General features: G+C 33.8%; 5 protein-coding genes across 5 annotated transcripts; 3 read left to right on the top strand and 2 right to left on the bottom strand.

Moving 5' to 3' along the window:
* On the top strand, positions 1–921 carry TRIADDRAFT_52242 (uncharacterized protein; the record flags this gene model as incomplete). Its single annotated transcript, XM_002108804.1, has 4 exons — positions 1–113; positions 325–397; positions 583–639; positions 802–921. The coding sequence occupies 4 exons, from the start codon at positions 1–3 to the stop codon at positions 919–921; spliced, it is 363 nt and encodes a 120-aa protein (XP_002108840.1).
* A 642-nt stretch (positions 922–1,563) lies between these two features.
* Positions 1,564–2,407, top strand: TRIADDRAFT_52241 (uncharacterized protein; the record flags this gene model as incomplete). Its single annotated transcript, XM_002108803.1, has 4 exons — positions 1,564–1,571; positions 1,645–1,804; positions 1,904–1,947; positions 2,086–2,407. 4 exons carry the CDS (start codon positions 1,564–1,566, stop codon positions 2,405–2,407), a joined length of 534 nt encoding a protein of 177 aa, XP_002108839.1.
* A 1,013-nt stretch (positions 2,408–3,420) lies between these two features.
* TRIADDRAFT_52240 (uncharacterized protein) lies at positions 3,421–5,283 on the bottom strand (the record flags this gene model as incomplete). Its single annotated transcript, XM_002108071.1, has 8 exons — positions 3,421–3,513; positions 3,600–3,680; positions 3,788–3,889; positions 4,029–4,094; positions 4,220–4,341; positions 4,744–4,867; positions 4,979–5,094; positions 5,232–5,283. The coding sequence occupies 8 exons, from the start codon at positions 5,281–5,283 to the stop codon at positions 3,421–3,423; spliced, it is 756 nt and encodes a 251-aa protein (XP_002108107.1).
* Positions 5,284–6,640: 1,357 nt separating this feature from the next.
* TRIADDRAFT_18613 (uncharacterized protein) lies at positions 6,641–9,706 on the top strand (the record flags this gene model as incomplete). The annotated part of the gene is made up of 7 exons (XM_002108802.1): positions 6,641–6,792; positions 7,170–7,290; positions 8,239–8,452; positions 8,668–8,899; positions 9,030–9,218; positions 9,306–9,549; positions 9,635–9,706. 7 exons carry the CDS (start codon positions 6,641–6,643, stop codon positions 9,704–9,706), a joined length of 1,224 nt encoding a protein of 407 aa, XP_002108838.1.
* Positions 9,707–10,248: 542 nt separating this feature from the next.
* On the bottom strand, positions 10,249–14,457 carry TRIADDRAFT_52238 (uncharacterized protein; the record flags this gene model as incomplete). The annotated part of the gene is made up of 18 exons (XM_002108070.1): positions 10,249–10,337; positions 10,441–10,510; positions 10,686–10,795; positions 10,904–10,963; positions 11,198–11,305; positions 11,416–11,509; positions 11,601–11,629; positions 11,699–11,718; positions 11,803–11,900; positions 12,018–12,102; positions 12,199–12,263; positions 12,403–12,474; positions 12,743–12,803; positions 12,937–12,998; positions 13,151–13,236; positions 13,405–13,462; positions 13,638–13,717; positions 14,340–14,457. 18 exons carry the CDS (start codon positions 14,455–14,457, stop codon positions 10,249–10,251), a joined length of 1,365 nt encoding a protein of 454 aa, XP_002108106.1.
* Positions 14,458–15,900: the final 1,443 nt, after the last annotated feature.

Raw genomic sequence — 15,900 nt, 5'->3', positions numbered from 1 at the left:
ATGTCAGCATCGAACAGTATTGATCGAAAGAAGTTAACTAGAGCTATTAAATTAGCCAAGGTACACGAGATTCATCGATTGACACGGAAGATGAAACAATTAAAAGCCAAAAAGTAAGTAAAGATGTGTAGTGAGTATTTCTGATAGACATGCAGATCACTGGGTAACTTATACTGCAGAAATCATTGATTCTATTGGAATAAATTTACGTTTATATCGTCTTTGCAGCTGTACAGTATAATGATTTGGCATGGACTTGCATCATTATGAGTATTCAATAGGCTTGCTTATATTATTTCAACAAAATCTTTCTTATCATCATAGAGGTACCGAGGAACAACTGCAGAAGAATCAACGTAAAGCCAATAACTTAGTCAATCACATGGACATCATAAAAGTTAGTATTAGGATAATTCAAATTAGTGACGAGAAATCGATTGCAAGCAGATTAGTTAATGCAATGGAAGACACTCGGTGAATTCTAACTGTAGATGCTTCGATGACGTTCAATAAATACAGCCAATCAATTGTATGATGAAATGTTTGACTTATTGCCATCTTGATGAAATTTTGATTGCTTAGGATTTTGATCCAGACCATGTTGTAACGGCAATATTAGATGACGATGTTGACAAACAAGTAAGTTTTACATTATAGCCAATGGGCAAATCACCAACTACATTATTTTACACTATATCAATCATATTCAATACAGAATATAAAAGTTTTCAATCTCTTTAGGACGACGATATGACTAGAAGTAGACTATTGCAGCGATTAGTAAATTCAAAACCAATACAGGACGTCTATCGCCAAGGTATGTTATTTCACCTTGGTGTACTCTATGTGATTGCAAAGCAAGGAATACAATATTTAGCTATGAAGGGTTACAGTGGCGTAGATAAGTCGCCGGCGAGGTAGTAGTCATGTCAATAAAGTAACAAAGAGTTAGGTATAAATTAAACGATTTTATAGTTATCTTGTCAGATTTTAAACATACTGTAGGTGGAAGCAACCTTGTCTGTCGTTATATTATTAGTATTGCATATAAACGCGGATCAATGCTATCCCTAGCCATACCGTCTTTTAGGTATAAGTTAAGCGATTTTATAGTTATCTTGTCAGATTTCAAATATAGCTGGAAGCAACCTTGTCTGTCGTCATTAGTATTGCATATAAACGCGGATTAATGCTATCCCTAGCCGTACCGTGTTTTAACACCCAACCTGACTAGCATAGATATAGTGATAAAGTTTTGAGGTAGTATCAATCATGAAATGTCCTATACTCGTTTGGTGACTCTTTCAATTAAATTAATTTACAATCATAATCAAAGTCGTCATTCATCGCAGTCAAAAATTTATCTTGGGCTGTTTAATTTCATCTAGTAACCGCAAAATATCTTACTTTTGTATGTACAATAGTTCATAACGCGATGCAATATTTGAATTATTTTCAATTATTCGAATTCTACATTCAATGCATCGTATTGAATGATTGTAAAGTAATGATATTTATTTCACTATAGATGCAATTACAAGAAAAACACGGAAACACTCCAACATGGGCAGGTAGGTCAACAAAGATATTAAGATTGTCACAGAATATATTTGAAAACTGTACACATTTTCTATCGGATTCCAGCAAAAGAAATATTTCTGCTCGACAAACCGATGTAAAATCTAGCAAGCAATCTAAGAATAGTCAGAAATTGGAGTCAAGAAAATTCTCAGATATTGGCAATAAAAATAAGGCTTTAAAATCTGTATATACTTCCGCACTAAATAGTGATTCATCAGAAATTGTAAGGAGTAGTTTAATCCTTATTTTAGTAAATTATTGTAGTATATACGAATATATCTTTAATTACGTCATACTTAATAAAAGTCAAATATTAAAACAGGGTGATAAGAAAAAGAATAGATTAGGGCAACGTCAAAGACAACAGTAAGTCTATTTAGCAGAATATCATAAATACTAAGGAATGTAGCAATACTGGATTATTCTGTGTGTTAATATCATTTCTGTGATATTATACGTGAACTCTTGTTACTGAAATTTATGGTAAATATCCATTCTATTTAGACTGTGGATTGAAAAGTATGGAAAGGAAGCGAAATGTTTGAAAAAGCAAAATAAGTCGAATAAAATAAAAAACGTTCCTCGTGAGGATAAGAAAAGAATCAAAAAAGTAGAAACTGCTAGCAACCAAGGTACTGCATGCTTATCAACATGTTGCTTTCCATTGCAAGAAGTTGGTAGATACTATTTTTTATGCTTTTTCTCAGAATCTTCTAATTTGCATCCGTCTTGGGCTGCAAGTAAGTTAAAAAAGCAGCAAACAGCAGCTATTAGCGCTTTTCAAGGAAAGAGAACGTTGTTCAATGACGATGATGACGAAAACTGAAAATCAGTTCATGTAAACTATTTTAAATCAGTGAAATTTACTGATGAATTTAAAAGAAATAGCTTGCTAATTGGAAAATATGAAATTTTTGCTGTTTTGTTAAGATTTGTTACTGCACTATTGTTACTGTAGATGAAACGACTATAACTATAGGCAGCGATCAGGTACTGTTTTGCATTCAAGTCTACTAATATATCTATCGGATATCTAGTCAAATAAATATGCCGTAATTTGCTACTGTCCGAAATACTTATTTTATGCCGGCAGATTGCCGTAATCGTTGGAATAATATTTTCTTGCAAGTTGCCTTACCTGTGTAATATGGCATACTTGCATACGTATCAATTATGGACTACTAGAAGAGGGTCCTACTAGTCCATGGTATCAACACAACCGTGTACAAGTATTCAAAATTTTGGTACACTATTGTATACATTAAGAACTTTTTAAGTACACTTTTATGAGAAGATCCTTGGAATACAAAGTAGAATTTATTGAATGTCTGACTTGCTTACGATTGCATGAATTGTGAAATAATTACAACTGAATGAGTACTCTGCTTAAATTTATGTGATTTAGCGAAGCAATATCTACATTGATGTCATGATAAAATTGAACTTTAAATATATATTTTAAAAGTCAGTCACATTTTCCATAGCAATTTATATGTTCGTTCGTTATTGATAGTGTCTCTACAGCAATTTCCATCCAGGCACTATTGATAAAAGGCAAAATTATTCCCTTTACCATATAACCTTAAACTCAAAAAGTGTTGATGTATTTGCATTGATTCTTCGAGCGTTATACTTTGTAATGAATTAGTTTCTTTTGATTTCATTATTTTTTCTCGGCAAGAACCTCGGCAGTGACCTCACATTCTAAAGTAGTCACTATTCGCCATACTGTATATCACTGGAAACCATCATATTATACATGTACACGATATTTTGTTCTGCACATACTGTCCTCCCCCAAAAATAGCGTTGCGAAATTACTAATATAAATATGATCCTTTAAGATGCGGTAGTTTCTTCTGTTTGCTTGGTTTTGGGGACATGTTTAACAATGTTCACCTTTACTGGAACTAATCCAACTTTATCATTAACCTATTGAAAGTTATTAATTTAGTATTTGATGACAATATGTTTCTAACTGCGCAAAGCAAAACAAAGGTAAAAAATTCAAAGCCTACCTTGATTTTAACTTCGTGTAAGCCAAACGTTTGAAATGGCTGAGGCATTACCAATGATTGCAATGGTACGTGCAACTGAAGCTGAGTTCATAGTAGTAGTATTTAGTGTTTGCAGCCGTTATTTTACTAAAGTACTATCAGTATAGCAGTATAGCAGTAAAAATAGTTCAAGGGGATTATTTCATTACCTTACGCTGGTACTCTTGAGCTACTACATATTTATTGATAGTCCAATCTGCATCACGAGAAACTTCAATTTCCAATGGTTTTTGGGCTAAGTACTTTAATAACTAGTTAAAAAAGTAGATTGATCGTGTTCAATTGGGACTCAATCAACATGTTTGCAACAGGAGTGTATTTGTACGTCATTGCGATATGTATTTGTGTGACCACTAGACGATCTACTAGAGAACAAGGATATCAGCTTACTTTATCTGTAGGAGATTTTTTGTTCTTAGTTAAATCCAGAGCTGCTATTGCGGCTCGGCGAGGAGTCTATTGAGGCGAATAACAATGATTCATTGAAGGAATATGTCAGCATCGTTAACAGTTAATACTGCCAGTATGGCAAAGGCTATCATACTGTATTAAATTGTACTGTATTCAGCTGTAAAGCTCACCATTGATATTCCACATTTGAAAAGATTTTCGCGAGTAGCATATAAAGCTGATCTGGTTGGTATTAAGAAGTTGGTAGCATAGCCACGTTTAACTTGCACTACTTGATGTTTCTTTCCTAAACCTTAATAAAAGTGATATCAATTCAAAACGATTAAGATCCTTTAGATTACCAGGGAGAAACGTCATTCATTTCCGTGTAAAGAATAGCTAATATTGGTTTGAATATTGAAGTAGAGCTAGTTAAGGCCTAGAAGTAAATTTTAGAAGGCATTCTGAACGAACTACGATATCTTTTTATCATCACAAAGGGAAAGATTTAGAATACGTATAACCTCTTTGCTACTATTTTCGCTGATAATAAGGTGTAATACTGTAAGATACGCTATCATCAGAGGAGTTATGCTTATGAATTCGTTTTATCTCAATAATAATAATAATTGATTATAATCAATTTATCAAGACAAGGAGTAACTGTTTAAGTAAAGCACTATACTGATCTACTTATCTACAACAACAGCATTACCTTCGACTGCTTTCTTTAGCACCACAAATATGAGTCCGCTATCTCTTTTTTTCTTGCCGATTCCTAACAGATTCTTTCTCATCCGTTCTTTCTTCTTCATTGCAAAATAACCTGTGGACATGAACTAGAATAGGGATAGATCGATGTCAATGACCAAGGTATTGATTTCTGCATCCGATCGTACGAGTAAGTATGCATGCCTTGAAAGATCATCGTGTGAAATAATTTACTTTACCGTAACATTGGAGACGTTAACACCCGATGACCGTTGGCAAAAATTACAGCCAAGCTTGAAGAAGGTATTATAACTTTTACAAATGGCAGAGATCATGTTGATAGAAGGAGATATCGCTACAATAAGTTGGAGTAGAAAATAGAAAGGTTGGATTGCAGCATGCACCTTCGAGCAGCTGATGAACTTGCTCGCTGGGCTGGAAAAGTCTGATCAGCTGGCTTAACTGCACGAGTACTTCACTAGGGTATCATACCAACTACGACACTTGCTATAAGCACACTGATTGCGGTCATAAGGTAGAGCATTTTGTATCAGGTCCTCCCAGAGAAGACATCTCAAAGGCAAGAAAGATGGACAGTTTCTGACTGTCTGTCTGTACCCACAGTGTACAGTACTAAAACTACAGTAAAAGGAAGAAAGAAATACTGTAGTAGCTTATTGACCTGTAGTCCATACAGTTGTCCTTCCTAATCTTCTTTTCACTTGCCTACAATATACTGCACACTAGTAGAAATGCTAATGGATTCTTCTGTTGCTCTCTCGATGTTCTCAGGCGCATGTTTCTTTTCGAATTCAAGCTGTCTTCTCATTTATAAAAAGTAGTTCCAATCTAAGGTACAAGAGTGTCCTGTGTGCAAGTGTACACTACTGTACGACGCGATTTGATACATTCGATATTACAATTTTGGCATCAATTTGAACAAAATAAATCGCAAATGCATGCTTTTAATATGTACAGATAGCTGTAGACTTTGAGATTTCGAATTCAAGCCGTCTTCTTATTTATAAAAAGTAGTTCCAATCTAACGTAATACAATTTGAAAATGCTCCGCAAATTCTCCCATGTCACAGCACCACTGTCATGTTATCCCGCGAGCTGTACTGTGTTGTACACTACTGTACGACGCGATTTGATACATTCGATATTACAATTTCTGCATCAATTTGTACAAAATAAATCGCAAACGCATGCTTTTAATATGTACAGAGAGCTGTGGACTTTAAGATTCTATATCCGTAATTCAATTTTACATTGAAGTAGCCACTCTAGCGCTATAACCATGCCAAACCAATACTTTCTAGTTTCTACAGTACCAAGTAAAAATACTTCAACACACTCTCCATGACTTGCTACCTTCAGTGGAGCTACACTGGGTCAGTTCAACTGCAACTAATATTTAACACTGTCTGATTGGCGCAATTGGAGACCATGGATGACCAGTTAAGGCCTCATATTTTAATCGAAGACATTCTATAAATCCATCGTACAAGTGGATACGACTACTACAGCTCGAATATCGACCATATTCATCTCAATCGATGATGCAATCCATGATCATTTTAGATAGACTTGATACGTGGATCATTGCCATTCGCCAACAGCGTAGAGCGACGGTGGTGGACGCTAGTTCGTCCTAACCTCCTATACAAGTAGACATACTCAGACAGTAGGATACGGTAGTAGAGTCAAACCAACCATCGGCTATAAAAAGCGCTTACTAAAGCAGTTGGATCTTACAGTACAGAGACTGTGGAGGCGCGTACTGTACACTGTAAAACACCAAGGATTGTACTGTAACTCGATTGATTGACCTCGGCAAAGCTGGACAAGAAAGCTCTAATCCAAGTTATGCGCCCTTGCAGGCTCTACTAGCATCTAACATGATCGATGTACCGGATCCTATCATCATTAATGCTTTTGCATCAGTCATTGCTTTGATAACCACTGTCATTTCGATCCCTGGTGCTAGGCGATTATTCATCCAAGCTGGCCTTCATGGACGCGATCTGAATAAAACTTCCGATGAGAAAGTGTAAGTACTACAACGCGTCACTACTGGAGACCATCGTAGGGTAGCCAGGCCTTCATGATCGACGCTGCAGGTGGAAAATAACGCACCATAGGCATATCCTTTCCATCACTGCAAGTGATGGACAGCAATAACTCGATATTTTCATTATTGAATTGTCCAGACTAAAATGCGATAGCCTGTGTTGCAGATAGAAATTCATTTCCTGTTATTTCTAAGCTTGAATCAACCTACTGTACGGAGTGCAGACTTGCAATACTTTAGCACAAATCAACGACTAGAAATTGACAGGAAGATACGCCTAATTCTACTCTATGATAGCGATACTGACACATACAAATTCTATCTAATCGTTGCTATTTCATGCTATTTCTTCATAGAGCGGAATCACTCGGTGTTGTATGTGGCTGTGCTTTCCTCATTACAGTATTCATTTTTATTCCCATTCCTTACATTGCATTATGGCTGGAGCGAGGAAAATACACATTTCCACATCATGAGGTTAGTATGGTAATGTCGACTGTAGGTAGACGTGTAGTACAATCAGAATAATATCTCTCAAAAATCGACTATTCTCAATCAATGCCATGTTATAATATTTTCAATTGTACATCGGTAAATAGCAAGAGGTGGGCCATGTAATCTTAGTAGGATTGTCTTTCTTAAAAATCCATTATTCCCATAAAAATATTGTTGCATATTAGGAGAAACTTTGGTCAATAACAACAACTGAATTAAATCTTGTTGTGATTCTAGTTTTTCAAAATCAACTATTCTCAAGCGATCAACATACTATAGTGTATTAGACTGTATCAATAAGTAAGAAGAATAACTAGTGAATCCTTATTAGGATTATATACTTTAAAATCGATTCACCGGTAACTACCTATCTTAGGCTATACTCTATAAATAGCAATAATAATAATTAATTAAATCTTCTAGGATTGTATTTCTCAAAATCGACTCTTCTCCGATAAATTTTCATATTGTAATACATACATTAGGCTGTGTAAGTAACAGTAGCAACCAATTAAGCCTTACTACTACAATCATATCATATTACTAAGAAATCGACTATTCTCGAATAAATCTTGAAGCATCTAATAGGAGGCTGTGACTAAATAAAGGATAATAATCTTACATTAAACCTTATAGTATACTGTATGAAGTTATTTATGTTTAACACACATAAACTTGCTATTCCTAATCTCTTGGTATGATATACAGTATTGCTAACCATTTGCTAATCCTGTTTTAGCCTTACATCATCTACTGTAGCACCATTATAATTACAAAATACGCGTATACTGTAGACATATACGCATCATTGCATGGATAATAACAAACAAAGATAAAACGATATTCATTTCTAATTAAAACTCTTCGAGAAACAACAATGGATGATGTCAAATTGCAGCTAACATTACACTTTGTATTCATCTCTTTCAGTTTGTGGAGCATATTTCTGCTCTACTATCTATTTGTTGTATGATTCTGCTTGGCTTCTCTGATGATGTTCTCAATCTTAGATGGCGTCATAAGCTCATTTTACCAACTATTGCTTCACTACCACTTCTAATGGTCTATTTAGTCAATTTTGGATCTACAACTATCATTGTTCCCAAGATTTTGCACGCTTACGTTGGGAATGATTTGAATTTAGGTAATTCTGAAAGTCAAACTGTATTGCATAGTGTTACAGCGTTTTCAGTTGTCTACAAAATCAAAGAAATAGACATTGCCGCTAGTTGCATTCTTCTATTGCATAAATAAGATTACACTTTAGTCAATTTAGGGGCTATACTTTATTAGACAAATCTTTTATTGGACACCCTATTTTTAGCTATCAATTGAACATACTTTTACATGTATCAATAGGCTTCCTTTACTACGTCTATATGGGTATGCTGGCCGTCTTTTGCACCAATGCTATTAATATATATGCCGGAATTAATGGTATTGAAGCTGGCCAATCATTAGTTATTGGACTTTCTGTAATGACTTTTAATATCATTGAACTTAATGGAGCATCCCCTGATGCGCATCGTTTCTCACTTTATTTTATCATGCCCTTTTGTGCAGTCACTGCTGCGCTTCTCTTTCATAACTGGTAATCATATAAATCATCATAAGACAGCGTTAAAATATATTGTAATCATTAATGATCGTACTAACCTAATTTGAAATGGCGATAGCCATGAAATGAAGTTAAAACTAATCTTTTTCTTATTACGCATTAGGTATCCTTCAAGAGTTTTTGTAGGTGATACGTTTTGCTATTTTGCCGGAATGACATTTGCAGTGGTCGCTATTCTAGGACACTTTAGCAAAACCATGCTGCTATTTTTCATCCCACAAATCTTTAATTTCTTGTATTCGTGCCCACAACTCTTTGGGCTTGTCCACTGTCCTAGACATCGACTTCCAAAGTACGAATCTTTCATATTTTTCTTAAAACAAATGCTATTATTCTGATAAAATTAAAATTCATTGAATGAAAACTATCATTACAACAGGTTTAATCCTAAGACAGGATTACTCGGCATGAGCTTTGCCCACTTTAAAAGCAAAGATTTAAATTTTCTTGGTCGTCTATGTCTAAGATTGTTTCGTCTTTTTGGCCTTTTGCATGTCGAAGAGAGTAACGGAGAGGGTAAAGAATATATGCAGGTCAACAATTTAACAATTATCAATCTTTTATTAAAATATATTGGACCGACGAGAGAACCCGTACTAACGACATACCTCTTAATCATTCAAGTAAGAGCACTTCGGTGTACAATCATTTGCAATATCGAAGTAACTTTATCGGCTTACCGTCTGTTTCCATAATTTCTTAATTTAGGTATTATGTTCCGGATTGGCCTTTTTAATAAGATATAAAATTGCTGGAATATTTTATGATATCGTAGTTTAGGGTATGCTATCGTGATGATAAATGATTTTTATCAATTCCCACCGTTAAGAATGAACCTTTTTTAACTAAATATTTTAATGCTCATGAACTCTGTAAGATAAAGATGATGTTCACTTTTGCAATTTGTTACAGTCGCGTCCTGTAAGGGTAAAATTATCTCAATGATCATTTTTTATCCTACGCTGTAATTAATTAATGATATGATTTATTGGAAAATGTAGAAACGACTAGCACGATAGTTTTTACCAGGAAATGTGGTAAATGTCTTTGAAAAGTTCATAATGACCAATTTGAGGTTTTGAAAGTACTGTACGTGTGTTCGATTCAGAGCAATGCTTGATAGCTACGATAATTAATTATTTAACGTTGTAACCAAACATTATATACGCACACATAGTATTCGCGATTATTAAGTACTTACATTCTATGAACGCATTATCAATTTGAAGATTGTTCAAAACTTTATTTTAAATTGCGTCAGAATAGCAATATCGAAATTGATTATGTACAAAAATATGCAAACAAATATAAAATACGGATTTCTAAAAAAAATTTTCTGCTTTTGATCTGGTTTGCATATTGAACGTTCGAAATGGTGATACGTTAATGGCCGGTTCATCTTTGTGAAATTCTGTTTAACGGAAAGAAATGTGATTTAATATACTGTACTTGTAATGGTAAAACTAGTATTTATAACATTTTACCGTAGAAGCATGGGTCAAACTTTCACATACCTTGTGTTTTATTTTTTTTTAACATAATTCTGACTTTCTTTCCTGAAGAGGGTGACGGCGTTCGGCTTTTCTGTTAGCATTACGAATTATGGATTTAAATCATCTTTAATACCGTTGCAAAGTAACTCATTTCAAAACAGATAAATGATACCTTGTATTCTATTCGTAGCACATATCATGAAATTAAATCAATCAATTATCAATATCGTTGTAAGAGTAGCTCATTTGAAATAGGCAAATTATACCTTCTTTTGTGCATTGCCTTTTTTCTCTAGTTCTTTCTTTTTGCCTGACGATAGTTTAAGTGCAGTTCCAGCTGGAGATTTCTTTGGTTTGAATTTAATCAGTGATTTCGCTATGTAAAAGTAGCTCAGCGTTAATTGATCAGCAAATTACAGGCCTTAAATAGAATGTATTGCAGGTATTTTGTGCAAATCGAAGCAATGCTAGTGTCAATCAATACCTTTCGCAATGAGAGGATTAGAGTCTGTTTTAACTTTTCTAGGTCTTTTTGTCATTTTAACTGCAAATATTAGAGATACAGTGCAATGTCGTCAGTAACCATTCCCAAGTATTTACAATATCAATATGTAACTACCATCTTTAACTTCGTCGTCCTGCTGGTGTAATACTTCTGGCTTGATTTGTTTATCAGTATCACTACCTACGCGTACTTCATTACAATGAGAGGCTTAATTTAGATTTATAGCAATTATTACAGGATCACTAGTACCTCAAGAAATTACGTAATACACACCTTCAGTTTTCTTTACTTTCTTTTTCTTCGCACCAGTAGTAGGCGCCTCCTCCTTCTTTTTTCTCTTAGTATTGGATACATTACCGGCAGTATCATCAGTTTCGTTTACTTTATGCAATGTAAAAGAGTATATATTGTATTAAATTGCAATAAATTATATTACCGTATATATCGTTATACCGACAAATAGAATTATAAAATGCAAATGATAATTCTACCCTGCGTAGGTTCAATGATTTCCTTAGAAAAATTTAAGTTATTTTCTGTTTTGATATCTTCACTCGACGATTCCTCGAGAATTTGTTCAGTTGCCTAATATGCAGTAGAATCATTATCAGTAAGTAATGTAGCAATAGCATTAATGAACGTATCTTCTATTCTATCTAAAAAAGTCGGAACTTACATTTGAAGGATTATCATGAGCTATTGACGCTACATGAATAAGAATTAATCAAAACTGTAACAGTGGTCAAATGTAGGAATTGTACAATATGCCCTTACCAGCTTTAGCTTCCCTAAACCTACAAGTAATATATGATAACTTAGCACATGATACTCGCAGTTTAAACAACTTTGATTTCTAAAATTTCGCTTAAATCTTGTACCTTTTACTTCCATTATATAAGATTTTTCTGTTTCGAGGTTTAACTTCTTTTTTACTTCCTGATTCGAATAGAATTTTTTCTAGGGTTGAGTATAAATCCTACCAAATCAATTCAAAAAATAAAAAAGCTCCCATAAACATCTTATATTTTTAGCTAATTAGTCGTGATCAGCGACAGCAATATAAACATATAATACATTAAACAATTTAGCTGACCTGATAATTTGATAGCTTGCTTTTGATGTCTTCCTCTAGCAAACGTTGATAAATATTTTCATCGATAGTGTTCAATATACTGTGACTAGATGTAAGTAAACAGCACCATTAAGACACATCATGGATCACAAATTGTTACAGAAAACAGAAATAATATAAACTGCAGGCATAAATGGCTTACTTGCAAGCTTCAGCAGAGAGCGTCACAAAAGGTTTCAGTAGATCTACCACTTGGTCGCAAGAAATCTGTAAATTGATAGATAACAGATAAATTTATGATAGAAAATGTGATATTTAGTTACGGCTACGTTTATAAAAGATTAACATACCGAAATATTTAATAACTAAATCTAATCCAAGTATATTTACTACAACGTCAATATACCTTTGATAGATCAAGTGAGAGCAATTCATCAAGGAAAATTTCCGTTATATATAAGCGAATTCCATCTAAAACCTTCACATTAAGAAAATATATATTTTTAAGTACGACTGTTTTTCAATATTTCAATCAATATTAAATAGTAAAAGCGGATAATATATAAGTAATAAATTTTCTCTATGCACGATAAAATTTGTATCGAACGTGCAAACTTTTTAATTTACTATAGCTATTTCTAAATCACACACTTTAATTTATAACTGACTAAGTATTGACGACAGTTTTTAACTTGCATATTTTACATTGGAGAGTATTGCAACTAGGGCAGTATCTACGCTTTTACCTTAAACTCAGTAGGATGAATAGGTCCATCGGATAGTACAGTTATTAAAGCTTTAACCCAACTGCATAATAAAATAGTATTTTTACATTAAAATTATTATATCATTACAATAGCATCCTGTTGGTACTAGTAATGAAAAGAATAATTTTATATATAAGTGTATACTCTTAAATATTCCAATCTATATTATTTACCTATCATCCCAATCTTTCGTTAGGAGCCCGACTAGAGATTGTTTCATCATCTTTTTCATTAACTATATGAGATACATTAATGATTGTATAAGTCATAGTTATTCAAATAATGAACAGTCTTGATTTCAAAGAATTAAGCTGATAGCATGGAGTTAAAGGATTCATATTAGCTGAAATAGAGTTACGTCAATCCATTACAGCAATGAAATCTAACCATGTAAAATTTATCCATCCTTAATCTATCAATTCCAATCCATTCTCTGCACATGGTATTATAAAATGAGCTTAAGAATAATGACCCTACGAAGAGAATATATAAATGCTTACAATCTTACTAAGATCAACAAGAAATGTTTGACAATCATTTCTCATAACATCATTGATATTGTTGTACTTTTTCAATTTCCTTGTCTATAACTAAAGAAGGTAAATGCTATTATAAAGTTTCAACTTTAAAGCACTTCTTACATTTCTTCACGTCTTCAAAGCAAAAGAGTAAGGAAGCCAACATATCAGCTAATTCTTCCTATTTATTGTATAAGATAAATAGTTTGTGGATAGAAATGGCAATTAACAAGCAATTATTCAATTATTTATATTGTTAGTAGGCTAGAAGTTCATTTGCTTGTGCATCTAGGCCTTTATTATTTTAAGTCAGTTCATCTGATATACATCTTATAATCCGCTCTGTATCTACTGACTTGAATTAATGGTTTGTCCGACATCCACATGCAATAGAAGAGTCCTCGCCATAATTTCAGTATTTCAATTTCGTCGAAATCTGTAGACATTCATTGATTTTATGTTTACATAATACTCTATAAGCTGTATTAATCCAATAATATAATTAAATTGATGATGAAAGATCACGATACAAGTATAGAGTACATAGTTTCATCGATTTGGGTTTTGTTTCAGGTCTAATGTTATCCAACATTGCTTCTCACTCGTTATACATCTATTGATTGATATACACGTCGAATAAAGGGATAGAGTACGTCAAGTACATCCACCTCCAAAGTAAAGTGAAATCATGTCCATACTGAATGGTTGTGCTCGGTTCAGGACAACGGCTTGGTAAACTACACCATCGTGTCGATAGATATGAGTCATGTAGAGCGATAATAAGGTATCCAATAAGGTCATTTAATACAGACTGCAGTACATCACGATTCAACTGTACCATAGTAACCATACATTTAATCCATATCATGCAGATATTCTTTCTACTTTATTAACTCTATTAGTCCGTGCTACGATGTTCGACCAGCAATCGCAAGTAGACTGTCTCGTGCACGGTTACGTATACTGTCATGCCATCGTGCAAACCAACCGTCCTACTCATCACTGATATCCCATTGACCTATGGAATAAATCAATTTTAAATGTAGTATCGAGGTTACCTATCTCTTTGGATCTTTTCTGTAGCCATAACCTTAACCTTCTAACAGATCGATCGCGAATCTTCTTCTCGTTGGAAGCCAATCGTTTAGCAAATAGTATAATCTCTTTGGATGCCATTGTACATGCAACGAGCTAATTCAAGATTGAACACGTAAGCGATACAAATTCCAAGTACAACTCAATCTACTACACATAGATACAGCAAAGATTCCAGATTACTTCTCTATCCTCAATAGCACTACTGTACTGAATGACTGGATTAATATCCCTTAATATTATTGCACATCGTCTTTGCTCACCAACCTGCAAGTTCCGCCACGATGTTCCGGTTAGTCGTTGGTCAACGATGGAGCAGCTCATGCGTAATATCCACAGTACATTGTACACAGTACTGTACAGTACTGGACGATTCTTGACTATCATTTGAAATGGTAGCGTACCACATAGTGTGTTATCAACGCTGATTATGTGTACCGGTAGCTATGCGCTTATAGTATGCTGCAAGTACAGTACATTTCCAGTACCGTACTGTACCGTAATGCACTGTAGCGTATCGGCAGAACGGCCATACCTACACTGTCAGGTCTAAGCTTAGACACTTCTACTACTGTAATAGCGGAGTTGTCGCCATATCATACGGTGGTTATTGCTCTACAAAATGTGTAAAATAGATGTCGCAAAAGTCTTTACGCTACACTGAATGAAAGGCCTTCTGTTCTGATATCTGTTTTACACAGATGTTGTGTACTGTCATCAGTTTCGACAATTGCATTTCTTCAAAATTAAACGCAATAAGCTTGAATGAGCATTAAGCAACGATGAATGTACTGCCATCAGTTTCGACAATTGCATTTCTTCAAAATTAAACGCAATAAGCTTGAATGAGCATTAAGCAACGATGAATGTACTGCCATCAGTTTCGACAATTGCATTTCTTCAAAATTAAACGCAATAAGCTTGAATGAGCATTAAGCAACGATGAATGTACTGTCATCAGTTTCGACAATTGCATTTCTTCAAAATTAAACGCATAAGCTTGAATGAGCATTAAGCAACGATGAACGGATAGCTATCAATCTTATTTATTATACACGTATATCATCTAAAAATATTACATAATTCAAGCAGCAGCAGATGATATAATACAAAAAATGCTATCGTATATAGGATCATAAAGTACATTGTATAGAGTCATATCGAATACAATATTATAGACATTAAAATCAATTAGCAAATAAAGAACATTTACCCAACGAAGATAGTCTTCCAACATGTCGGTCCAGTCATGATTTTTATCAAAAGACAAAAATAGTTCAAAAATAAGCAATGTTGTAGAAAAGTCAATTTGTTAGAAACTTTACAGCATTAAGAATAATTTCATTTTGCACATACGCGTAGAATATGTAGTATTCATAATTATTTTTATTTTTATTACAATATAATTTCGTCTTCAACGTAAATTCAACGAGGGTGGATTTAAAAATACAGATATAAATTAGGATAAATTTTAGCGTAACACGCACGGTACGAGGGCTTAAAATATTTTTTTAAGTGAAAGTA

The sequence above is a fragment of the Trichoplax adhaerens genome, genomic scaffold (assembly GCF_000150275.1).
Source record: "Trichoplax adhaerens TRIADscaffold_1 genomic scaffold, whole genome shotgun sequence".
Taxonomy (NCBI): Eukaryota; Metazoa; Placozoa; class Uniplacotomia; order Trichoplacea; family Trichoplacidae; genus Trichoplax; species Trichoplax adhaerens.
Note: the sequence above shows the minus strand (reverse complement) of the source record. Positions and strands in the feature narration are given on the sequence as shown.